Source organism: Mesocricetus auratus, unplaced genomic scaffold, assembly GCF_017639785.1.
Source record: "Mesocricetus auratus isolate SY011 unplaced genomic scaffold, BCM_Maur_2.0 Super-Scaffold_100008, whole genome shotgun sequence".
Classification (NCBI taxonomy): domain Eukaryota; kingdom Metazoa; phylum Chordata; class Mammalia; order Rodentia; family Cricetidae; genus Mesocricetus; species Mesocricetus auratus.
The window spans coordinates 57754984-57777042 of record NW_024429192.1 but is presented as its reverse complement, the minus strand read 5'-3'; the positions used below and the strand labels follow the sequence as shown (position 1 = coordinate 57777042).

At 42.9% G+C, this 22059-nt stretch overlaps 1 protein-coding gene across 1 annotated transcript in view; it reads left to right on the top strand.

Annotated features, from left to right (window-relative positions):
* The window catches only part of Osbpl11 (oxysterol binding protein like 11), a 59099-nt gene extending 37516 nt beyond the window's left edge, over positions 1-21583 (top strand). The window contains exons 8-13 of the mRNA XM_040750891.1: positions 853-993; positions 5431-5929; positions 8676-8862; positions 13107-13289; positions 15043-15196; positions 20005-21583. Coding sequence (XP_040606825.1) covers positions 853-993; positions 5431-5929; positions 8676-8862; positions 13107-13289; positions 15043-15196; positions 20005-20067 — 1227 coding nt within the window. The 3' untranslated portion in view covers positions 20068-21583. The remainder of the gene's footprint in view (positions 1-852; positions 994-5430; positions 5930-8675; positions 8863-13106; positions 13290-15042; positions 15197-20004) is intronic.
* Positions 21584-22059: the final 476 nt, after the last annotated feature.

The following is a 22059-nucleotide window of genomic DNA, read 5'->3' as shown; positions in this document are numbered from 1 at the left end:
GAATGTGCACGCATGTGCATGCGCACACACACAGACACACACACACACACGTGTGCAAGCTCGTGTGCTTTCATGTGCTTGTGACATAATTTTAAAATAATTAATAAAAATTTAAAACAAAACCTCCTGAATTTAATAAGGCTTGGTGGCTTATGCCTATAATCCCAAGACTTGGGAGGTTGAGTTCGAGGCCAGCTTGCCTTCTATAGTGAGTGAATTTGTCTCAAAACAGATAAACAAAAATCACTTAAAAAGATGTGGTGGGTGGGCTGGAGAGATGGCTCAGAGGTTAAGAGCATTTGCTGCTCTTCCAGAGGTCCTGAGTTCAATTCCCAGCAACCACATGGTGGCTCACAACCATCTGTAATGAGATCTGGTGCCCTCTTCTGGTGTGCAGGGACACATGAGGCAGAACACTGTATATATAATAAATAAATACATCTTTTAAAAAAAAGATGTGGTGGATTCCAGATTAAGGTCAAAGCTGAGTTTATTCAGGGGATATTCTTTGCTCTTTTTGAAAAATACTGTTTCTGTAAGATTAATATATTTTAACTGGGCATGTCAGCATATTCTTGTGATCTCAGTACCCAGGAGGCTAAGACAGGAGAATTGGCATAACTTTCAGGCCAGTTTTGGATACATAGAAAGTGCTGGATTAACCATGGTTATACAGTAAGACTGACTCAAAAAAAAAACAAAACAAATAAAACGTAACATGTCACAGGACCACAGTTGTTGTTCTATACCAGCAGTTACGGTCTCTTCGAAAGAAATGTTTTTCTTGGCTTAATGATGGGAGTTGTATTTTCAGAAGAGTTTTGCCCACTCTCTGCTCTCTTCCACATCAAGGAACCTGAAGATATTGATGCAGATGATGAGATAGAGGACACCTGTGACAACAAGGAGGATGACCTTGGGGCCGTGGAGGAGCAACGCAGTGTTATCCTGCATCTCTTGTCACAGCTCAAGCTGGGCATGGATTTAACAAGAGTAAGTTCCAGGTCAGGTGCCTGGGAGGCCAAGGCTCTGTTCCTTGTGCCTCACTGCTGACAGCAGACAGCCCAATGTGGCACTTCACATCTGCAGTCCTTGACAGGAGAGACCAAGGCAGGAGGATGGTGAACTCAAGGCCAGCCTGAGCTACATAGATGTCCCTCACAAACTGACATTTGAGTTCCCTCAAAGGCTGTACATGTAGAGATGATTGTTTCCCATGCTCATTTGTTATGGAACTTTAATTCGAAAGCTTTTTGCCTTTAGAATTCATTTTTCATCACTGGATGTTAAAAACACTTTTTTTTGTATGTTTGGTTGAGGGGAGTTGTTTGTTTTAACTTAGACTTACTGTGCTTGATAGGAGCGCTTCCTTTTTTACACTGTGTGTTTATATGATGTGTGTGGGGTAGTGCAGGCACGAGTCAGTTCGTTCCTTCAATCATAGGTTCCAGGGATCAAACTCAGGCTGTCAGGCTTGCAATGCAAGCCTCTCTACCTATTGAACCATCTCACAGTCTTTGATGGAAGACTTCAAAAGGGTTTGGGTTCCAAGGGGCAGCATTTAGGAATTAACTTCATTATTAATCTTTCATTCCAGACTTTAGTTGGTATCATTCTCTGTAGAGTGCAGCCTTCCCGCCAGCCTGGTTCCATAGCTGCATCAGTCCCAAATGAACACACAGGAGGCTATGTTAATTATGAACCTGTTGGTAGTTTGCTTGGTTTCTTACTGGTTATTTCTGACTTAAGCATTTAACCCATAACTGCTAATCTAAGTATTTCTCTTACCAGAGAAAGGGGTCTGGACCTCTTATTCCTATGGCAACTACATCATGACTGCCTGTGTCTCTCTTTCCCAGAATCCTCCTCAACTCCTAGTCCCACCTATCTTGCTTCCCTATTGGCCAACAATGCTTTATTGACATATACACAGGACTTCCCCATCAATTCTCTCAAGAAATATTTTCACATTAGCAGTCCAAAAGGGATATTTATTTTACCAGCTATGATACTAGTTGAAATAGTCTCATGAGGGATTATCTGGTATTTGTTAGTATGGTGTTTTCTGTCCCTTACTAGATTTTAGGTTAAAAAGGCATAAAGCAGCATTGAGGTTTATGAGACCTAAGAACACTTACTAACGATGTTCTAGTAACCCAGGTAGAAAAGCTCTCTTTTGTTATAAGTGACTGTGTTGTATACTTACCCATACTTGTTTTTTATTAACTACATATTTGAACTTGTTACTATCCTGCCTAACCCTCTAGAGTCCTGGACTGTAGGACAGTGCCACTCAGCCTAGGCTCTGTTACTTGGTTTAAGGAAAAGTGAATGGCCACCAAAAGTTATATTAGCTTAAAGAAAGGGCTGTTTTGATAGATGGCAGCTTCCAAAGGGAAGTAAACATGTGAATCTCTGGCTTCAGCTTCTTGTAAAATCCTGAAGAAATGAGAAGGTAATATGTGTGAACCCTGTCCAGTACACATCTCTCCAAGTTGGAGCACTTGGTAGAAACCAGCTCCTGGACATCCTGTGGGAAGGGCGGGCTAGGAGCTGTGCAGTATTTTCTGCTTCTAAGCAAGCTGTGGCCTGTCTCTAGGTGTGAGGAGCAGATGAAGCTAGGATGAGCATCTTCCTGCGGAAAAGACAGCAGCACCTGGGAGGAGCTGGCTCCGATCCTCTCCAGGAACTGGCAGTGCAAACTGCTTAAGATTAAACTTTTTAATTCCCAAATCTTAAATGTTGTTCCTTTTTTTCTCCTTTCTGGGTACTTCTGGGCTTGTTTGGCACCATTTTAATGGACTTTCAGTAGAAGCTATGAAGCTAAGCTAAGAGCATTGTTAGCTCTCAGTCTGTAGCTCTATCACTTTAAATAACCATGCTAGTCCCGTTAAAGCTCCAAGGATCATAGTTTAAAATACACATCAATTTAATTTATTACTTACTTATTTTAATTTTTCACGTTTTGGGCCTGGGCATGGGCACAAATGCCGGTGTGGGTCAGAGGACAGCTTGCTAGAGTTGCTAGTGTGCTTCTGAGGATCAAACTTGGGTCTTCAGACTTGGTGGCAACTACCTTTACCTGCTGAGCTGTTGGACTTTTTTGATGCAAGAGCTTCACTATGTGACTTAGGCTGGAGTGAACTCTTTTTTTTTTTCCCAAGACAGGGTTTCTGTATATTGTTTTAGAGGCTGTCCTGGAACTCGCTCTGTAACCAGACTGGCCTTGAACTCACAGAGATCCTCCTGCTTCTGCCTCCTGAGTGCTGGGATTACAGCCTGAGCCATCATACCTGGCTCTTTATTTTTTATTGTAATGTTTTATTTTCATTCCTTTTCTTTCTTTCATATCACTTGTTTTCCTTTAAGAAATTCACTGAAAGAACGATTACTAGGTGGGTGAAATGGGCATGAACCTCTTAGGGCTTTTGATAATCTGTCTTTCTTTAGGGTGTCAAAACCTCATCAAATGATTCCTTTGTGCTAAAAATTAACTTGGGGTTACAATTGTTGCTTTGGTCTGTGATGTATCTCTCTAGTCTGTGACAGGTCATTCACTCACTCTCATTTTCTCTCTTTCTCCCCCTCCTATCCAGGCTGACCTCAGCCTTACTAGAGCTGAGTATGGCCTTGAACTTGGAGTCCTCCTGCCTTGACTTCCCAGATGTTTAGATTATAAGTGTGGGCCACCGTGCCCAGTTTTATGTGATGCCGCACAGTGAACCCAGTTCTTGCCCGTGCTAGGCAAGCACTCTACCCACTGAGCTACATCCCAACCCTTGACCTTTTTATTCTCAGGAAGTGGGATTTTTAAAATTAGATTTCTTTATTTAATTTTATGATTTAAGTGTTTCACCTGTATATGTGTGCATCACATGAGATATGTGTGCACCCTGTGTGTGAGTGGTGGCATAGGAGTCAGAAGAGTGCACTGGATCCCTTGAAGCTGAAGTTGCAGACTGTTCTGAGGCATCATATGGGTCCTGGGAACCAAACTGGATCCTCTGTAAAGAGCAGCAAATGCCTCTATGTGTGGGGCTGTTCTCTAGCCCCAAGAAATAAAAATTTATCACCTACAGTTTTTTGTTTGTTTTGTTTTATTAAGACAGTGTCTTGTTGTATAGCTCTGTATCTTAGTTTGCTCCTCTAGCTCTGTGATAAAACACTGAAAACAACTTGGAGAAAAGGGTTTGTTTCATCTTACAACTCACAGCCTGTCATGAAGAGAAGGCAGGGCAGACCCCTGAAGGCACGGCTGGGCAGTGCTGGTGCACTCAGGCAGAGACAGGTGGCTCTCCTTGAGTCCAGCCTGGTCTACAAAGAATTCCAGGACACACAGTGCTATTACACAGAAAAACCCTGTCTTTGGGGTGGGAGGCCTGGAGACAGGAAGAGTGCTGCTTACTGACTTACTCCTTGTGGCTTGCTTAGCCCGCTTTCTTATATCATCCAGGACTACCAGTCCAGGGATGGCACCACCCACAATGGCCTGGGCCCCACTTCAATCATTAATCAAGAAACGCCTGCTGGGCCTTGGTGGTTGCAACACCTTTAATCCCAGCACTCGGGAAGCAGAGGCAGGTGGATGTCTGTGAGTTTGAGGCCAGCCTGGTCAACAGAGCGAGTTCCAAGACAGCCTCCAAAACAATACAGAGAAACCCTGTCTCCAAAAAAAAAAAAAAAAAAAAAGCTCTAATGCTCTACAGACTTGTCTTCATGCCAAGCAGATAGACGTGGTTTCTTAGTTGAGCTTCCCTCTTCCCAAATAATCCTGGTTTGTATCCTGTGTACATAAGCTAACTAGCACATGCTGGCTGGCCTCACATTTGACGGAATCTGGCCTCGTGCTCCAAGTGCTGACACTATAAGCATGCTCAGCTTCCCACGGTTTATTTTTTAAGAAGAATGGCTCAGCAGTAAAGAGCAGGTACTATTCTTTCAGAGGACCCAAGTTTGGTTCCCAGCACCCTTGTTGGGAAGCTCGCAACCACCTGTAATTGGGGGAAAACTTGACATCGTCTTCTGGCTTCCGCTATACCCATACTCACCTATTCATACCCTACACAAACATGCACATGTACAATAATTAAAAATAACATTAAATCTAAAGGAAAAAAGACATGTCTCATACAATAGTTTGGGTTTCAATACAGTGTGCCTGGTGGAAACCCAAGAGCATGACCCCTGAGTATTCCATGCTGTGCTGGAACACAAGTCAGTCCTTTTTGTCTTGAATTTGTATTTAATCTTAACCGTGCTGGCAGGGTCTCATCTCCTTTTAAATATTCTTGGGTTTTTATTTTGTTTTTGTTTTCTGTTACAAGACTAGTCCTTTTGTTTGCAATGAAATGCTCTTAGATGATAGAGATAATTTTCTGCAGATATATTTGCGGATTAATTCTCCTTAATTGGTTTGCATTGATGTTGTAGGTGGTGCTTCCTACATTTATACTGGAGAAGCGTTCCTTACTGGAGATGTATGCAGATTTCATGTCTCATCCAGACTTGTTCATAGGCATCACCAATGGAACCACGCCCGAGGACCGAATGATTCGCTTTGTTGAGTACTACCTTACCTCATTTCATGAAGGCCGAAAGGGAGCCATTGCTAAGAAGCCGTACAATCCCATCATTGGGGAAACTTTCCACTGCTCCTGGAGGATACCCAAGCGCGAAATGGCATCTGGTTCGTGTGGCAACTCTCCCACCCCAGCCATCACAAATCATGCTCCCCTGCCGGAGGATGCTGTGACCCAGGGAGTCTCAGACTGTTACACTGTCAGATTTGTTGCTGAGCAGGTTTCCCATCATCCTCCAGTGTCAGGATTTTATGCAGAATGTACAGAAAGGAAGATGTGTGTAAATGCACATGTCTGGACTAAAAGCAAGTTCTTAGGCATGTCAATCGGTGTGACAATGGTTGGAGAAGGTGAGTAGAAAAGTTGTTCTCCGGTTTTATATCAAACTTGTTCATTTTGGAAAGGCGGCAAAGGTATCAGTTGTGGGGTTTCTGAGATTTGTTTGTGTGTATATGAGTATTTGCGCTACATATATGATACTTGTAAGTGCACCTCATGCATGTAGTAACCACAACTGGAGTGAACTACCATGTTGAGGACTGGGAACTGAGCCCCTTAAGTCTTCTGCAAGAGCAGCCAGCCCCTGTAACTGCTGAGTTCTCTCTCCAGTCTAGTTAAAGATTTTAAATATTACAAGTGGTAATCTTTTTGCTCTAGTGTGCTCCAAAATGTGTGTTGGGACACATCAGAATCATGTGGTATTACTATGGACAAATAGAAATTCTCCTTTAAACAATATTTAAAAATTTTAAATGTAAAGATTTTTGGGTTGTTTGTTTTTCGACTGGGTCTCGATGTGTGTAGCTTTGGCTGGCCTGGAACTCTGAAGACCAGACTGGCCTCAGATTGACTGAAATTAAAGGTGTGCACCACCATACCTATAAAGTATTTTTATTGTAGAAACATTGGGGCATGGTGATTCACACCTTTAATCACAGCACTCTTGAGGCAAAAGAAGACAGATCTCTGTGAGTTTGAGTCTAGCCTGATCTACATAGCGAGTTCCAAGCCAGCCAGAGGTACATAGTGGGACCGTTTCAAATAAACAAACAAAATCAGATTTGGAAATAAAAGTATAATTAACCCATTAATCCAGAGGTAGATAATTTGAACTGGCTTTCAACATTTTTTCCTATAACTATATATTCAACTTTAATTTTTAAGATTAGGATTAGTTGAAATCTAGAAGTGATGGGACATGGACCTATGAAGGTTGGGCATATATAGCACCTCATTCTTCATCATGTGCTCCTAGAGGAGAACTGTTCTTACTAATTTTTAACAGAATAATCTGGCATTATAGCCTCTGCTTCTCAAACATGTAAGGCGGAACATGTGCCATTGAATCATGAGGGGAGATACGGTGACTTCATTATCTAATGCTTTCTGAATTCAGGCATTGCCTTTGGAAATTAAACTGTCATCTGCTACCCTTAGTAAAAAGTAAGTAAAATAAAGGAATGGAGAAATGGTCTGCTAGGTGCTTGCCTTGCAAACATAAGCACCCAAGTTCAGGTCCCTAGCACCCATGACAGGAAAGCCAGGCATGGCAATGGGTAAGTAAGAGACCTGGCCTCAAAAGAAGGTGGGAGCTGGGCGTGGTAGGCATTCCTTACCTGAAGCACGCAGAGGCAGAGGCAAGCAGAGCTCTGATTTCAGGATCAGCCTTGTTGTTACAGGAAGATGCTGGGTGCTGGCCTCCAGCCTCCATGCACATGCACACAGGTGAATGCACACAAATATATGTGTACCCCCTCACATACACAATTGGAATGGGTTTTATGATCATTCATTTTGCCGTTTGTTTTTTATGCTCTTCAACATTAGAGGGAAATTAGGTTAATAACCAAGATTTTAGGATTCTATTATCTTACTTTCCCTATATTTATTCAAACCTAGTTGAAACAGTTTTTGTGTAGCCCTGGCTGGCCTGCTACTCACTATGTAGACTAGGATGGCACCAAATTCACAGAGATCCTTCTGCTTCTGTTTCCCATGTGCCAGGATTAAAGGTGTGTGCCACCACAACCAGTTCCATTTATTTTTGATTATTCTAAACTTTTCAATATTTATCATAACTCATAAGAATAAGGCACCTAGGGCAGGGAGTTGGTGGTGCATGCCTTTAATCCCAGCACCCTGGAGGTAGAGGCAGGTGGATCTCTGTGAGTTTGAGGCCAGTCTGGTTTACAGAGTGAGTTCCGGGACAGCCAGGACTACACAAAGAAACCCTGTCTTGAAAAACAAAAACAAACAAGCAAAAAGAATAAGGCACCTAGTTTATGATTCCATTGTTGGAGAGGTAAGGACAAGTACATTGAGGACTCACTGGCTAGTCACCCAAGCTTTCATGATGAGTTCTAGACTAGTAAAAGACCCTGTCTCCAAAACAAAAGGTGGGTGACATATGAGGAACAACACCCAAAGTTTTCTTCTGGCCTTTGTACACACGCTTGCACACTCACACACAAATGAAATACAATAGATAAAAACTGAAGGTAGTAGCATAGCTTGGGTATGCTTAGTGTGTCGCGTCTTATATAGATCAGTTATTCACTATTATAAACCCCTTATATGTTTTAGCTACTTTAATGCAAAATCATTAATATAGAAGAATAATAGTTGTTTGAAAATTGCCACTTAGATCTCTTACACCACTATCAGAGTTTGGCAAATAAAACTTGGGATGATGATAGTTCTTGATGAAAAGATTACATTTGGGTCTGCAACATATGTAGACTAGAATGAAGAACACTTTCTCATCTTGCTATGAGTGACTGCCAAGCTGCTGGTGACCAGGTGTTAGTATGATGCTGCACAGCTGCTCCCACCCCAGCCTGGGGCTTTCTTTGACTTTTAGGAGCATCGGTGGGACACCTAGACTGCTTGCATTGTAACAATTACATGAGCATAAGAGGAACAGGAAGGTCACAATGAAAGTAGCCCTGATTCAGTATCATTCAGAAATGCTGCCAAATAAAGTCAATACTATCAATGGATAAATGAGTATAAAATAATAATGTCTTATTACTACTGGTCAGGCAAAAGGCTGTTTCTCAGAAGAGACATTAACTACCCTCATGCTTTTATATCCAGGTATCCTTAGTCTGTTGGAGCATGGAGAAGAGTACACATTTTCCCTGCCTTGTGCATATGCCCGGTCCATTCTCACTGTTCCTTGGGTGGAACTAGGTGGCAAAGTTGGCGTCAACTGTGCAAAGACAGGCTACTCAGCCAGCATCACTTTTCACACTAAGCCATTTTATGGCGGCAAACTGCACCGGTAAGAACACTTTCATGGTGTGTGGGTCTTGCTCTGCTCTTTGATTTTGTGTTATAACTGCTTCTTCTTTTTCTGCTTTGTCTTCTGTGGAGGAGACAGGTTTTGTGTGTGTGTGTGTGTGTGTGTGTGTGTGTGTGTGTGTGTCTGTCTGTCTGTCTGTCTGTCTGTCTGTCTGTCTCTGTGTGTCTGTCTGTCTGTGTGTGTGTCTGTCTGTCTGTCTCTGTGTGTGTGTGTGTCTGTCTGTCTCTGTGTGTGTGTGTGTGTGTGTCTGTGTCTCTGTGTGTACACAAATAAGACAACTGGAGTTCTGATCCTTACACCCCACATAGGCTGGTGGGTATGGTGACTTTGCTGTAACTCTAGCCTTAGGCAGAGGGAGCTAACTAGAGCTTTGGCTCTGATTTTGAGACTGCCTCTGTCAGAGGATAAGGTGGAAAAGCAATGGAAGAGGACTCCTGACAATAGCCTTGGGCTTGTACACACTCACTGATGTACAACTATACATGGTTTTGGTTTGGGTTTGTTTTTTAAGACATGAATTCTCTGTGTAGCTTTGGCTGTCCTGGAACTTGCTTTAGAGACGAGAATTTCCCTGAACTCACAGATGTGTGCTGCCATACCCAGCTAACAACCACAAATAGACACACACACGCATGCACGCACGCACACACATGGAAAAAAGCACTCTGGAAATCATGATCTAGTTTTAAAACAGTAATAATGCTAACATGCCAACTCATGTAATGTTTTCCTGTTTTCCTATAATGTTGTTAACAACATGTAAACTAGAATTTCTAGCAAACAAGTATGTGGTGTGGCACAGTTCAGACCAAAAGAATTCAGAGTCAGATTCCAAGCTCAGTGAAGGAAGCCACTACTACAAGTTGGGGTAGAAACATGTCTAAACGTAAGACTAGCAGAAGCAACACAAGTTGGAGGTGCGCGTCCGGGGCCCTAGTCCTCGGTAGACTTCTGATTTCTTCAGGGAATCAGCTACTGTGTCCTCTCCTGCAGGTCAGTTTCTGTATGCAGCACTCTTCCAGATCACTTAGGCACACAAAACAAGTTTTCTGATAGGATTTTGAGGCTGCCCACTCATTCCTCCAGCCTTTGATGGCTCTTCTGGAAGCATGGAGTAGTTTTCCTATAAACTCTTTATTTAAAAATAGCATCCATATAGGAATATACAAAGTCATGATTTTCAGAATGGAAATCTTTGCATCACTGTGGTAGATTCCTAACATCCTTGAGGACTTTCTCATGATTGTTAGTTTCTCTCCCTCCTGTCTTGGGCTAGCCACTGCCACCCTCCCACTTTGGGTAGTCACTGTGCTGATTGCTAACATCACACATTAGTTTTAAATCCTGTATAAATTGTATTATGCAAGCCAGGTGTTGGTGGCACACGCTTTAATTCCAGCACTCTGGAGGCAGAGGCAGGCGGATTGCTGTGATTTCGAGGCCAGCCTCGTCTACAAAGCGAGTTCCAGGACAACCTCCAAAACAATACAAAGAAACCCTGTCTTGAAAAACAAAAAAACAAACGAACAAAAATGTGTTATGCATATGTTGTCTTTCATACCCTACTTATTTTGTTCAATGTTAGATTTTAGAGATTTGTCCATATATACTTGCAGGGTTTTTTTCTCCATATTTGTTTACTTTCATTGTGTGTGTGTGTATGTGTTTGTGTATGCACACACATGACATGCACATATATGTACATGCCTGGGGATATGTATGTAAGCCATGTACATGTGTGTACCTATGGAGACCGGAAGAGATGTCAGATCCCCTGGAACTGGAGTAACAGACAGTTGTGAGCCACTCAGTGTGCGTGCTGTTCACCAAAATGGGTGTCCCTAACCACTGATCCATCTCTTTAGCCTTAATTATTCATTTTAATTTTGACAGATGTTTCTGTAGTTTCTAAGTTTGACTATCACAGATAGTTCTGGATAGCGTTGTGGAAATAGCTCAGAGGTAAAATACTGAGTGTACGCAAATCCTGTGTTCTCTCTAACACCACACACCTCATCGTATATGTGTGTGTGTGTGTGTGTGTGTGTGTGTGTGTGTGTGTGTGTGTGTGTGTGTACAACAGTGCTGCTAGCAGACACTGGTGATTGTATATGTAGATGTCTTTTTCTTTTATTTTGAGAAGTATGTATAGCACAGTGGATAGGCTTGTCAGCAGTAGGCATGTTGGCATGTACAGTGAGTTAGAAGAAAGGATAGTGTAGACATTCTTAAATTAGGCTAGAGATGGGTGGCCATGTTAAGTAACTATGAAGAGACTGTCTGGTTGCTAACATTGCATTAAACTGTTGTAAAAGAGAATAAGGTAAAGGTACCCATGTAATTCAATGCTTGTGGGCAGAGACTTGGGGAGGTTGTGGGAAGAGTGGAACATCTGTGGGAGGTAGCTATAACGTCACAGATTGTGTATATCTGTAAAGGTCTCTTAAGCCAGCTTGGTGGCTTGCTCCTGTAGGTTCAATTACTTGGAAGGCTGAGGCCAGGGAGGCTTGAGCCTGTGTGTTTGAACGAGCTTTGAGCAACATAATGAGACACCGTCATTAGAGTGCCAGAAGAAAAATCATCAAGAGGACTGGTCATTCCTCAGTCCCCAGTGTTGTTCTGGTTATGTGTGCCTAGAGGGTGGGGAGAGCGGATGAGTGCTCAGCATCATCTCTTCAAATCCTATGGTGAAAGCAGAGTCTTGGAGGATTGGGACCGTATTGCTAGGGGGTCAGAGAAGTGTGGGCACTGCAGGGACAGCTCAGTTAAGAGCACTTACTGCTCCTGCAGAGGACTCAGGCTCAGTTTCCAGACCCACATGGAAGCTCACAACCATCTGTTTCTGCAGTTTCAGGAGATCCAACACCCTCTTCTGATCTCTACAGGCACCAGGCATGCAAATGGTACTCACATATATATGTAGACAAAACACCATACCCCTAAAATAAACCTAAATTTTCTTTTGATAAATAATGAAGTGACCTCTTTTTTTTTTTTTTTTTTTTTTTTTTTTTTGGTTTTACGAGACAGGGTTTCTCTGTTTTGGAGTCTGTCGGTCCAGCCTGGCCTCGAACTCACAGAGATCCGCCTGCCTCTGCCTCCCGAGTGCTGGGATTAAAGGCGTGCACCACCACCGCCCGGCTTGAAGTGACCTCTTAACAAACATCCTGTCTGGCTTTTAAGGAGCCCTTCGCAATACAATTCTGTTCATTCACATGGTTTGAAAGACAACTTACGAGTTCCCACTCCTATAACCAAGCGGACTTGTAGCCATGCTCATTGTGTCCAGTGAACCACAGCTAGCAGTTACTTGTAGCGTAACCATTTTGAATGTTTGTTCTTCACTCCACACCATCATTCACCGTGGCCTCCAAGACCTGGCCCACAGGTCCTTCACTATTGGGTTCTTTGCCCCCTGCTTTGAACTCCAAGTTTGCAGCTCACTTCCTTCCTTCCTGGTTTGCTGCCTTGTATATACATGGCAGATGCCGCCTCATTCCTTGTGATGCCCTGGGTCTTCCAAGATCCCTTTCTGTAGACAGTCATTAGACCTTGACCTTTAACCTCTCCCTGAGTTCTGAACTTACCTCACCTGTGTCCTACAGGAAACATACACTTCATTAAACATGTTTGAGCCATTTCTCTTTGTGTCTTCCTCCAAAGCCGCCTCAGCAGTGTTTTTCTAACTCTCAGTGACTCGCCCAGGTTTTGTGTTAAATTTAAAATAGTTTTTTGGGCTAGGCACGGTGGTACAGCCTTTAATCCCAGCACTTTCAAGGCAGAGGAAGGTGGATCTCTGAATTTGAGGCCAGCCTGGTCTACAGAAGGAATTCCAGTACAGCTATATGGAGAAGTTCTGTTTAGGGGAATGAAAATCACAAACTAATAGGTATTGGGTGCTTGATGTCTAGAACTGTAGATGTTTTAGATTGATGGGCCAGTGGGAGAGAGCTAGATTATAGTGCTGTCACATGTTTAGATTGTAATAAGCACATTAGACATGGTTTTCCACTTATGCTAATGAAGTCCAGTCTGATGCCTAATATTCTTTGTGAAGAATAGAACTGATGCACCTGACCAGACATTAGGGATCCGACACAGGATTGGTTTCACTGACTTAGGGCAAGTTGAAATGTGCTCAATAACTAAGTTAAGGAAGATTTTCGAGCTGTGTCCTTGGTCTTCAGAATTCTGAGGAGGACCTTTCTTCCCACCTTTCTTAGAGTCACAGCTGAAGTGAAGCACAATGTTACCAACACTGTGGTGTGCAGAGTACAGGGGGAATGGAACAGCATTCTGGAGTTCTCCTACAGCAACGGGGAGATGAAGTACGTGGACCTGACCAAACTTGCTGTGACGAAGAAAAGAGTGAGGCCTCTGGAGAAGCAGGATCCATTTGAATCCAGGTATGCCACCCTCGTGTCCAGTCAGGAAGGCCGGGAGCTCTCTGGAGTCCAGTTAAGCCACTTCCCCAGTCATGTTTCAGTTTGTATCAGCTTTGCCATCCATAAGATGAAAGAGTTGGTCTGATTTATTTAACTTAAAAACTCCTGCCAGCTGTGACATTTTATGGTATATAATAACTTCAGTGTGAAAAATAATTGGCAAGTTTTTGTCTCCTACATTGAAACTAACCTTGAAAACTCCTAGTTGCCTGAGGTGGCTCTGAGGGTAAAGGCACTTGCCATGCATGGGTGACAACCCTAGTTCCATCCTCAGAACCCATGTGAAAGGTAGAAGGAAAGTCCTGACTCGACAAGGTTGTCCTCCGACCCCCACAGCGCACTGTGCAGCTCCTTCCCCAGTAAGAAAAATTTCAGAAGCAAACCACCACTGGCCAAGTTTTCACGTGATATCAAAGATCTGAATTACTTGAAAACTTCATTAAAATATTCTCTTTTGCAAGCCTGGGAAGTGATGGCACAGGCAGATCTTTGTGAGTTTGAGGCTAGCCTGGTCTACAGAACTAGTCCCTGTCTTAAAAAACTGAAAAAAGAAAACTCTTTTGCAACTGTATCTTTCTAAGCCATTTTTTTCTTTGCCTGCTTTCACTAAAGTAACTATCACAATAGACTGAATGTAGAAACAGACACTGTTACTAAACCAGACATTGAAGATTGTATTTCCTAATTTTGTATATGTCTTTTGAAGCTGTCTACCAGTAGTTTTCTTTGGAGGAAAGTTTAACTTCATCTTCAATGTATAGGGCTTTCACAGCATATATCAGTAGTCAGTTCCTTTATTTTAATTGCTGAATAGTACTCCATTGTGTAGGTATGTCAAATGATACACATTACTAGTTTGAGGATAAAATGAATCATAAAAGTGAACATTTTGTGAACAGCTTTTGTGTATACATTCCTTTTCATTTTTCCTGGGTAAATATCTAGGAGTAGAATTGCTGACCATAGATTGCTATTTTCCATAATTAGTGTTCTATTTTACATTCCCATTGGTATTGGATCACACTTCCAGTCTCTCCGCATTCCCCACTGTCTGTCTCCTATACTCTATATTTTAATAGGTATGAAGCACTAGTGGTTATAATGTCTTTTTATTGGATTATTTGTCTTCTCTTTGTGTTGTGGAGGTTCTTTGTGCTTCAGGCTGGCCATGAACTCTGCATAGCGTAGGATAGCCTTCCAACTTCTCATTCTCATGCCTCTCCCTCCTAAGCACTGAGATTACGGGTACACGACCATGCCTGGGTTATGTGCAGCTGGGGACTGAAGGCACTACCACATGTGCTGAGCAAGACATATCCTCAGCCTCATACATTTCAACCTTTTAAAAAATATGTTACTTGTTAATTTTTGAAAGTTTCCTAAGAACAGCTATTTAATTGTTTTTAGGAAACTTGAGGAAATGCTTCTTAATTGAATTTATCAATTTAAAATCCATCAGCAGTTGCAGCAGTCTGGGCGTCAGCAATAGGGCCTTGCCTTCCTGTGCTCTTGAAACTCACAGCTGTGGGAAGTAGATCTGATTCAGAAAATGTAAACTTTAGAAATTATTGGGGGGTGGGGGAGGCTGTTGGGAGGAGAAGAGGAAGGGGAAACTGTAGTCAGAATAAATTTTTAAAAAGAGAAAAGAAATTACTGTGATTTTTAAATTATCCTTTTTAAAAGAATGCTTGTAAAATACAATTTTTAATTGTAGACGATTATGGAAAAATGTAACGGATTCTCTGAGGGAATCTGAAATTGACAAGGCCACAGAGCACAAACGTACCTTGGAGGAACGCCAGAGAACTGAAGAAAGACATCGAACTGAAACAGGCACACCCTGGAAAACCAAGTATTTTATTAAAGAGGTATGTTGTGCATGCTTTGAGGCAGAGCTCTGGCTTACCTAGTGATGTTGTGCGTGCTTTGAGGCAGGGCTCTGGCTTACCTAGTGATGTTGTGCGTGCTTTGAGGCAGGGCTCTGGCTTACCTAGTGATGTTGTGCGTGCTTTGAGGCAGGGCTCTGGCTTACCTAGTGATGTTGTGCGTGCTTTGAGGCAGGGCTCTGGCTTACCTAGTCATGTTGAGCCACTGACTCTTGTACGCCTTTATTTTTAAAGTAGCTCAGCTAGGGGCTTGGGCCTTGGCCAATCAGTAAAGCCCTTGCTGTATAAATGTGAGGACCTGGAGTTGAGATCCCAGAACCCACATAAAGAGCTATAATGCCAGTCCAGTGAATCAGAGAGCTCCAGCTTCAGTGAGAGACCCTGCCTCAAAACTAACATAGAAAAAAATTTAAAAATGTAGATGGCCCGCAAGGTGACTTGGTGGGTAAGGCACTTGTCACCAAGCCCAGTGATCAGAGTTTGGTCATCAGGATCAACATGGTGGAAGAAAGAGGACTGACCCCTTGAAGTTGACCTCCACACATGCACACAAAATAAATTAAATAAATAAATGCAATTTTTAAAGCAGAAAAAATGACTGAGGAAGACATCCAACTTTGACATTTGGCCTCCACCCTCATGTACATAGTGCATATGTACATGCAGGCACGCACACACCCACACCCACACACACACCCACACACACACACACACACACACGCACGTACGCTCACTTTAGCTTAACTGGGAACTTTTTCATAAGCTTTCCATGATTTGTTCAAGTAGTAAAGCTTTCCCACAGATCAGATAGATATATTTGGAGATTAAAGTAGCCACAAATGAAAACCCTAACCTAATGTTCAGTAGTAGGAGGTGCACATCGTAAGCTCTGTTCACTTCTCACATCACAGTTTAAGGAGACAGAAGAAACCTCATTGGCCATGCAGAGGTTGTGAAGTGGCTAGTGTGGGGATGATTGGCATAAAGAAAGCAAGCCAGGAACGCATTATCGTAAGTTTCTTCACAGTATTTGGCTTACACAGAAATGTTTATCAGGGACTGGAAGAATAGCTCAGTGGTACAGTATTCACTTGGCATTTTGAAAGCTCTGGGTTTGAACAACAGAACCAGAAAGTTAAAAATACTTGACTAGAGCCCAAATTACCACCAAGCACGTCTTGCAAACAGCATCAGAAGACACTGTATAACAATCAAAAGCATACTGGGTGGTGGTGGTGCATACCTGTAGTCCTAGCACTCAGGAGGCAGAGGCAGGTGGATCTCTTGAGTTCAAGACTAGCCTGGTCTACAGAGTGAGTTTCAGGACAGCCAGGGCTACACAGAAAAACCCTGTCTTGAAAGAAAAAATATTAATAATAAGGTCGGAGAGATGGCTCAGAGGTTAAGAGCACTGACTGCTCTTCCAGAGGTCCTGAGTTCAATTCCCAATAACCACAAGGTGGCTCACAACCATCTACAATTCAATCTGGTACCCTCTTCTGGCATGTAGACAGAACACTGTATATGTAATAAATAAATAAATAAAATCTTTAAAAAAAAAAAAGCAATCCATAATTGGGAGTGGAGAGGTAACTCAGTATCTAAGAGCACTACTACCCTTGTGGATGACCTGGGATCAGTTCTCAGCATCCACATCGGTGGCTCACAACTACCTGTAACTCCTGTTCCAGGGGATCCAGTGCCCTCTGTTCTCCTCAAACACCTGCGCACACACAGTACACATACACTCACATAGGCACAGACATGTATATACATACATACAGCCTGAGATAGCTCAGCAGAGAAAGGTGCTTGCCTTGTGATGCTGACGCCCTAAGCTTGACTCTGGGACATACCATGAAAAGAGAAACAGTTCCCAAAGGTTGTGCTCTGATATATGTGCCTTGTTTCACACACATGGCTGGACGCATGCACATACAATAATAAAAGTTTTTTTTTAATTCTGCAATTCATTTTTAATAGCTTCTTCCTTTTTTTTTCTAAACTTTTACCAACTATTTTTTTAAAGGAATAACAAATAGAACATTTTTACTTTTTTTTTGGTGGGCAGAGGGATTCACATGCTCTAATATAGAGGTAACATGACACATGTCATGTTAGCAAGAATGTCAGGGTGCTACTAGACATGGTAGTATGCATTTTAAGCCAAGTACTTTGGAGGCAGAGGCAAAAGGAGACACAGGCAGATCTCTGTGAGTTCTAGGCTAACCTGATTGATATAGAGTTCCAGTCCAGCTAGGGAAACTCTGTGAAACCCTGTCTCAAAAAATAGAGGAAGGAAAGAAGGAAGGAAGGGAGGAAGGAAGGAAGGAAGGAAGGAAGGAAGGAAGGAAGGAAGGAAGGAAGGAAGGAAGGGTGGGTCAGGGCTGACCTTTAAGTCCTGTTTTATAGGAGTTCCATATATAAACAAATGTTTATTTGTTCATATAAAAATAGAGATGGAGCTGGTGAGATAGCTTAGCAGGTAAAGTCACTTGCCACCTAACCTGGTAGATAACCTTCCTGGAACCAACATGAAGTTGTACCATGTTGGTTCCAAGGAAGCTTTTAACTGGGGCTGGCTTACAGTTTCAGAGGTTTAGTCCATTGTCGTCATGGTGGGAAGCATGGCAGCATGCAGGCAGACTTGGTGCTGGAGCAGGAGCAGGGAGTTCTACATGCAGGTCAGAAGACAGGAAGTAACAAGAGAGTGGCACTGGGCCTGTCTTGAGCTTATGAAACCTCAAGCCCGCCCCCAGCTACACACTTCCTCCACACCTTCTCCAGCAAGGCCACACCTCCCAACGGTGCCATTTCCATTCAGACCACAACATGTAAACAGCTCTATTATTTGTATGAGGTACTGAGAACCTGCCTCATAGTTTTTTAAAGGTATGAGTGTTTATCTGCATGTGTACATGTGTACCACATATGTGCCTGTGTCTGAGGAAGCCAGAAGAGGGTGTCAGATCTCCTTGAATTGGAGTTACAGTTGGAAACTACCTGTGTGAGTACTGGGAACTAAACCTGGGTCCACTGAAGAGCAGCAAATGCTCTTAACTGTTAAACTCATGCCAGTCCCTTTATCCCCACACACTGTGATGATAGGTAGATGAAAAAAAATGATAAGTCTAATGAAAGAGTGTGTGTGTTCCAGCCTAAATGATGTTCTCTGGTGACTGTCACTGGAATGGCAGTTTAGAAATGGAGGCTCAGATCTGGGTCCCTTTGTTGGTCCCCTTGCTAGTGCTAGTCTTGACACAAGTGCAGCAGACGGGGTAGAGGTGTCTGATATTAACGCCTGTCCTTGCTCTGTGTGTGACTGGATGGTGATGTGTGATCACACATGAGAAGCACTGCCGGGTACCAGTAAGGCTGAGGGTGATTGGCAGTACTAAATTGTGAGCCTCTGTCCTCATGCTGGCTCTTTGCTCCTAGGGTATGGAGACACTGCCGTGTCTCCCGTGTCCTCCACAGAGCCTAGCATATCGCAGATGTAAATATTATATGAGGACTTTTACTTCTCACAGCCTTCATTTCCTTTCTGCTGGATTCAAACTCAGTCCTCCTGCCTCAACCTACAAGTGCTGGGATTATAGCTGTGTGCCACCCACCAGAAGTTCAAAGCCTCTGTTTTGTGTCTAAAGTAAGGTGATTGGGTAGCACATGATAAATGTTTCATATGACGTTGTATAATGTGGTTAGCAGACATCTTTCTCAAAGAGCAGTGTAAGTGCTGAGGTCTCTAGACCAGATGGTTTCTAGACCAGCAGCCTGGTGGTTGACATCATAAAGACATGAAGGGACATCCCATTAAAACGGTTGCAGTCCAGGACAGAGAGTAAACTCAGTGCTGAATTTGATGTTAACAAGTAGGGATTTCTAGGCACAAGGCAGTGTGAAAGAATGGGTACAAATGACCAGGGGGTGGGGTTAAGTTTGGTAAATTTGCATAAACTGGTCCTGCTTAAACAGGACCCACTGGTCAAAGACAAGGCTTACTCAAGACATCTCCAGGAGCCTGACTGGTTCAGCTAAATTATGTATAAGTTGAAGGAGACATGGGGAATGAAGACAGTGCATGCCTGACCTTACTATCTCTGTGAACACGGGCCTGCAGTCCTCATTACCCTGACCTGCGCGTTCCCGCTCCGTCTGATGCATTCTGCTTTTCCACGTTATTACAGCAGCTCTTTCCTCCCTCGGCTCTTTGGTACTTACTTTGTAAACATTTCCTTGTGCTCTGCCCGCTACCTGTAATTCTGTGAGGCTCGGTCTGCAGCAGCTTGGCAAATGACAGGATTGCTACAGGTGACCTGCAGAATTATATGTTCAAGGGTCACAAGTGGTATTTCCACACAACACGGTTGCTTTCCTTGCCTGTCTGACAGAGTCCCTGACGCTAAAGGGGGTGGGCGTGGCATTCTGGCTCTCTATTCAGGGCTGTAGTTTGTTTTAGTGGCAGATCGGAGCATGCTGGGTGCTTGAGAAGGCTGCTTGTGTCACCTTGGCAGTCAGGTCATTAGAAAGCAGAGCTGGGCAAAATCCCCCACAGACCCCAAGTCCCCAGTGGCCCACTGCCTCCAGTGAGGCCTCACTTATAAAAGGTTCCTCAACCCCCTTAACCACCATCAGACTGTGGGGACCATTCACATTCAAGCCAAAGCACCCCCGCAAACTGCAGGCATGCTCTGGGTCTCTGGAGAACTCAATTTTACTGTTGCTCCTGACTAGGTTTCTGACTGGATATGCCGGCAGGGTGCTGCTTTAATCCCTTTTACTTGTTTCAGGGAGATGGCTGGGTTTATCACAAACCCCTTTGGAAAGTAATCGCATCACAACCAGCAGAGTGACACATGCTTTCTAAGACTGGACCAAATGAGGTTCTCCTCTGTGTACCCCAAGCCCTCTCACACGGAGTCGTTGCACTGAGTGACCTGCCTCCTAATTGTATGGCATGAAACTAGCTGAACATGAATGTACCTACGCGAGCCCATCACCCTGCAGCAAGACCAAAGTGTTACGGACACGTAATGGGCCTCTCTTTTGGCAGCCTGTTCACCAACGTGAGCAATACCATCTTACAGCCTTCCACCCCACCAGTACACGTGTGTCATCTTTGATCTGATCCATGGCCCGAAAGCTGCTCGAGCCCCTGGTTTGTATGGGAGCGACAGATGACAGCAGTGAGAACTCGGTGACTGTGGTTCCTTTGTATTGAAAACTAAAGTCTCTTGCAGAGTTTTTTTCTTTCTGTCCATTTCTGAAGTATTCACTGCTCTTCTAAACCAACCTAGAGGGAGACGAAGGTGACCTCCAAGTGGACTCAGCCATTGTGCCTGCAGTCAGTGTTGACACATCACAAGGCCTCTTTTCCTCCGGAGGCTGTGCCTGCACCAAGGAAGCCCATCACCTGCTCTGCTGGAACTCTCTTTTAAAAGTGTATTTATAATTAGAATTGTAACCATGGAGGAATTTTTTTCTTCTGAGCATTTTAATATACTTGAAAACAGCATTGACTTGAAAAATTTCAGAACATTTTTCAGTACCTACTTTTATTAAATATTATACTTAAGAGACAATTTTTTAAAATGTGTTCATGTCAGTATGAGATTTTTGGCCTTTCTCAAGAACTAAGGCATTAAAAACTAGCAAATATTAAAAACCACAACTGTTACTTTTTCCTTACCTATTTTCATTTGTAGGTTCATATTCAGTATTATGTGCTATCCTGGGTAAGTTTGCTTTATCTGACCTCTGTTTACTCAAAAGTTAAAACTAAAACCTGTTCATGTCTGTCGGTAATTCAATTATGTCTGTGACTGAGTGCATATAAAGTATAGTTTTATTTTCAAGTAAATTTAAATGCTGAAGAAAGGGTATGAAATAAAAAGCAGGAATTTGCATTCAGGTACAAATTGTTTTTTTTTTTTAATCGGTATTTTCTTGGGGTTGAAGAGTTGCTGGCAATGAACAGAATAGTGCTAATTATGGTTTTCATTTATTTGAGTATTTCCTGAGCACCCACTTGTGGTGCTGACCCTTGTTACTGCAAGCTACCTTCACTGTCCAGAGTGGTGCCTTACCCTGCTCCTGCCCATGGTCTTCCAGTCGGTGTGCGACACGTACCTGTCACTCAACCGTGCTGCACTGTGCTCTGAGAAACTCTTTTCTTAGAAGGGTTAAAAGGATGAAAACATCAACAATGGTTTTTCAGCACGTTGTAAATTAAAAGAATTGGTTTGTGTACAACCATTTTCCTGATTCCCTTTTCATTTTTGCTGTGAAGTGCACTGAAAAAAAAATCTCAAAATGAGCTATAGTTCATGTGTTGGGAAAATTGAAAAATAATAAAAATAGAGAACAGCAGTGTTGTCGTCTGCTTTATGAGTGAGAAAAAGTTTTTGTTTGTGATACACGCCCCCCCCCACCCCCACCCAGAAGCTATCTCCAATGTATAACCACTTGCAAATGAAAAGTTGGTTCTTTCCAGAGGAGCCTACTGGGGAAACAAACCATTCTTAATGGCAGACCCCATGGTGAGGTGGCCAGCACAAATAAAAATGACATCTTTGGTTTTGTGTTTTTATGGGATTCCTAAATATGCAAACATGCATCTCTGTGTCTGTGTTTCTTTTGCTTTTTCTTTGGCTCCTTTTCTTATTTGATTGTTTTGTTCTATTCCAATTTGTTTTGTTTTATTGTATTATATGTTTGTTTTTTGAGGCAGTATTTCTCTGTGTAGCCCTTGCTGTCCTAAAACTAGCTCTGTAGACCGGGCTGACCTTAGACTCACAGAAATCCTCTGCCTCCCAGGTGTTGGGATTAAAGGTGTGTGCTACCAC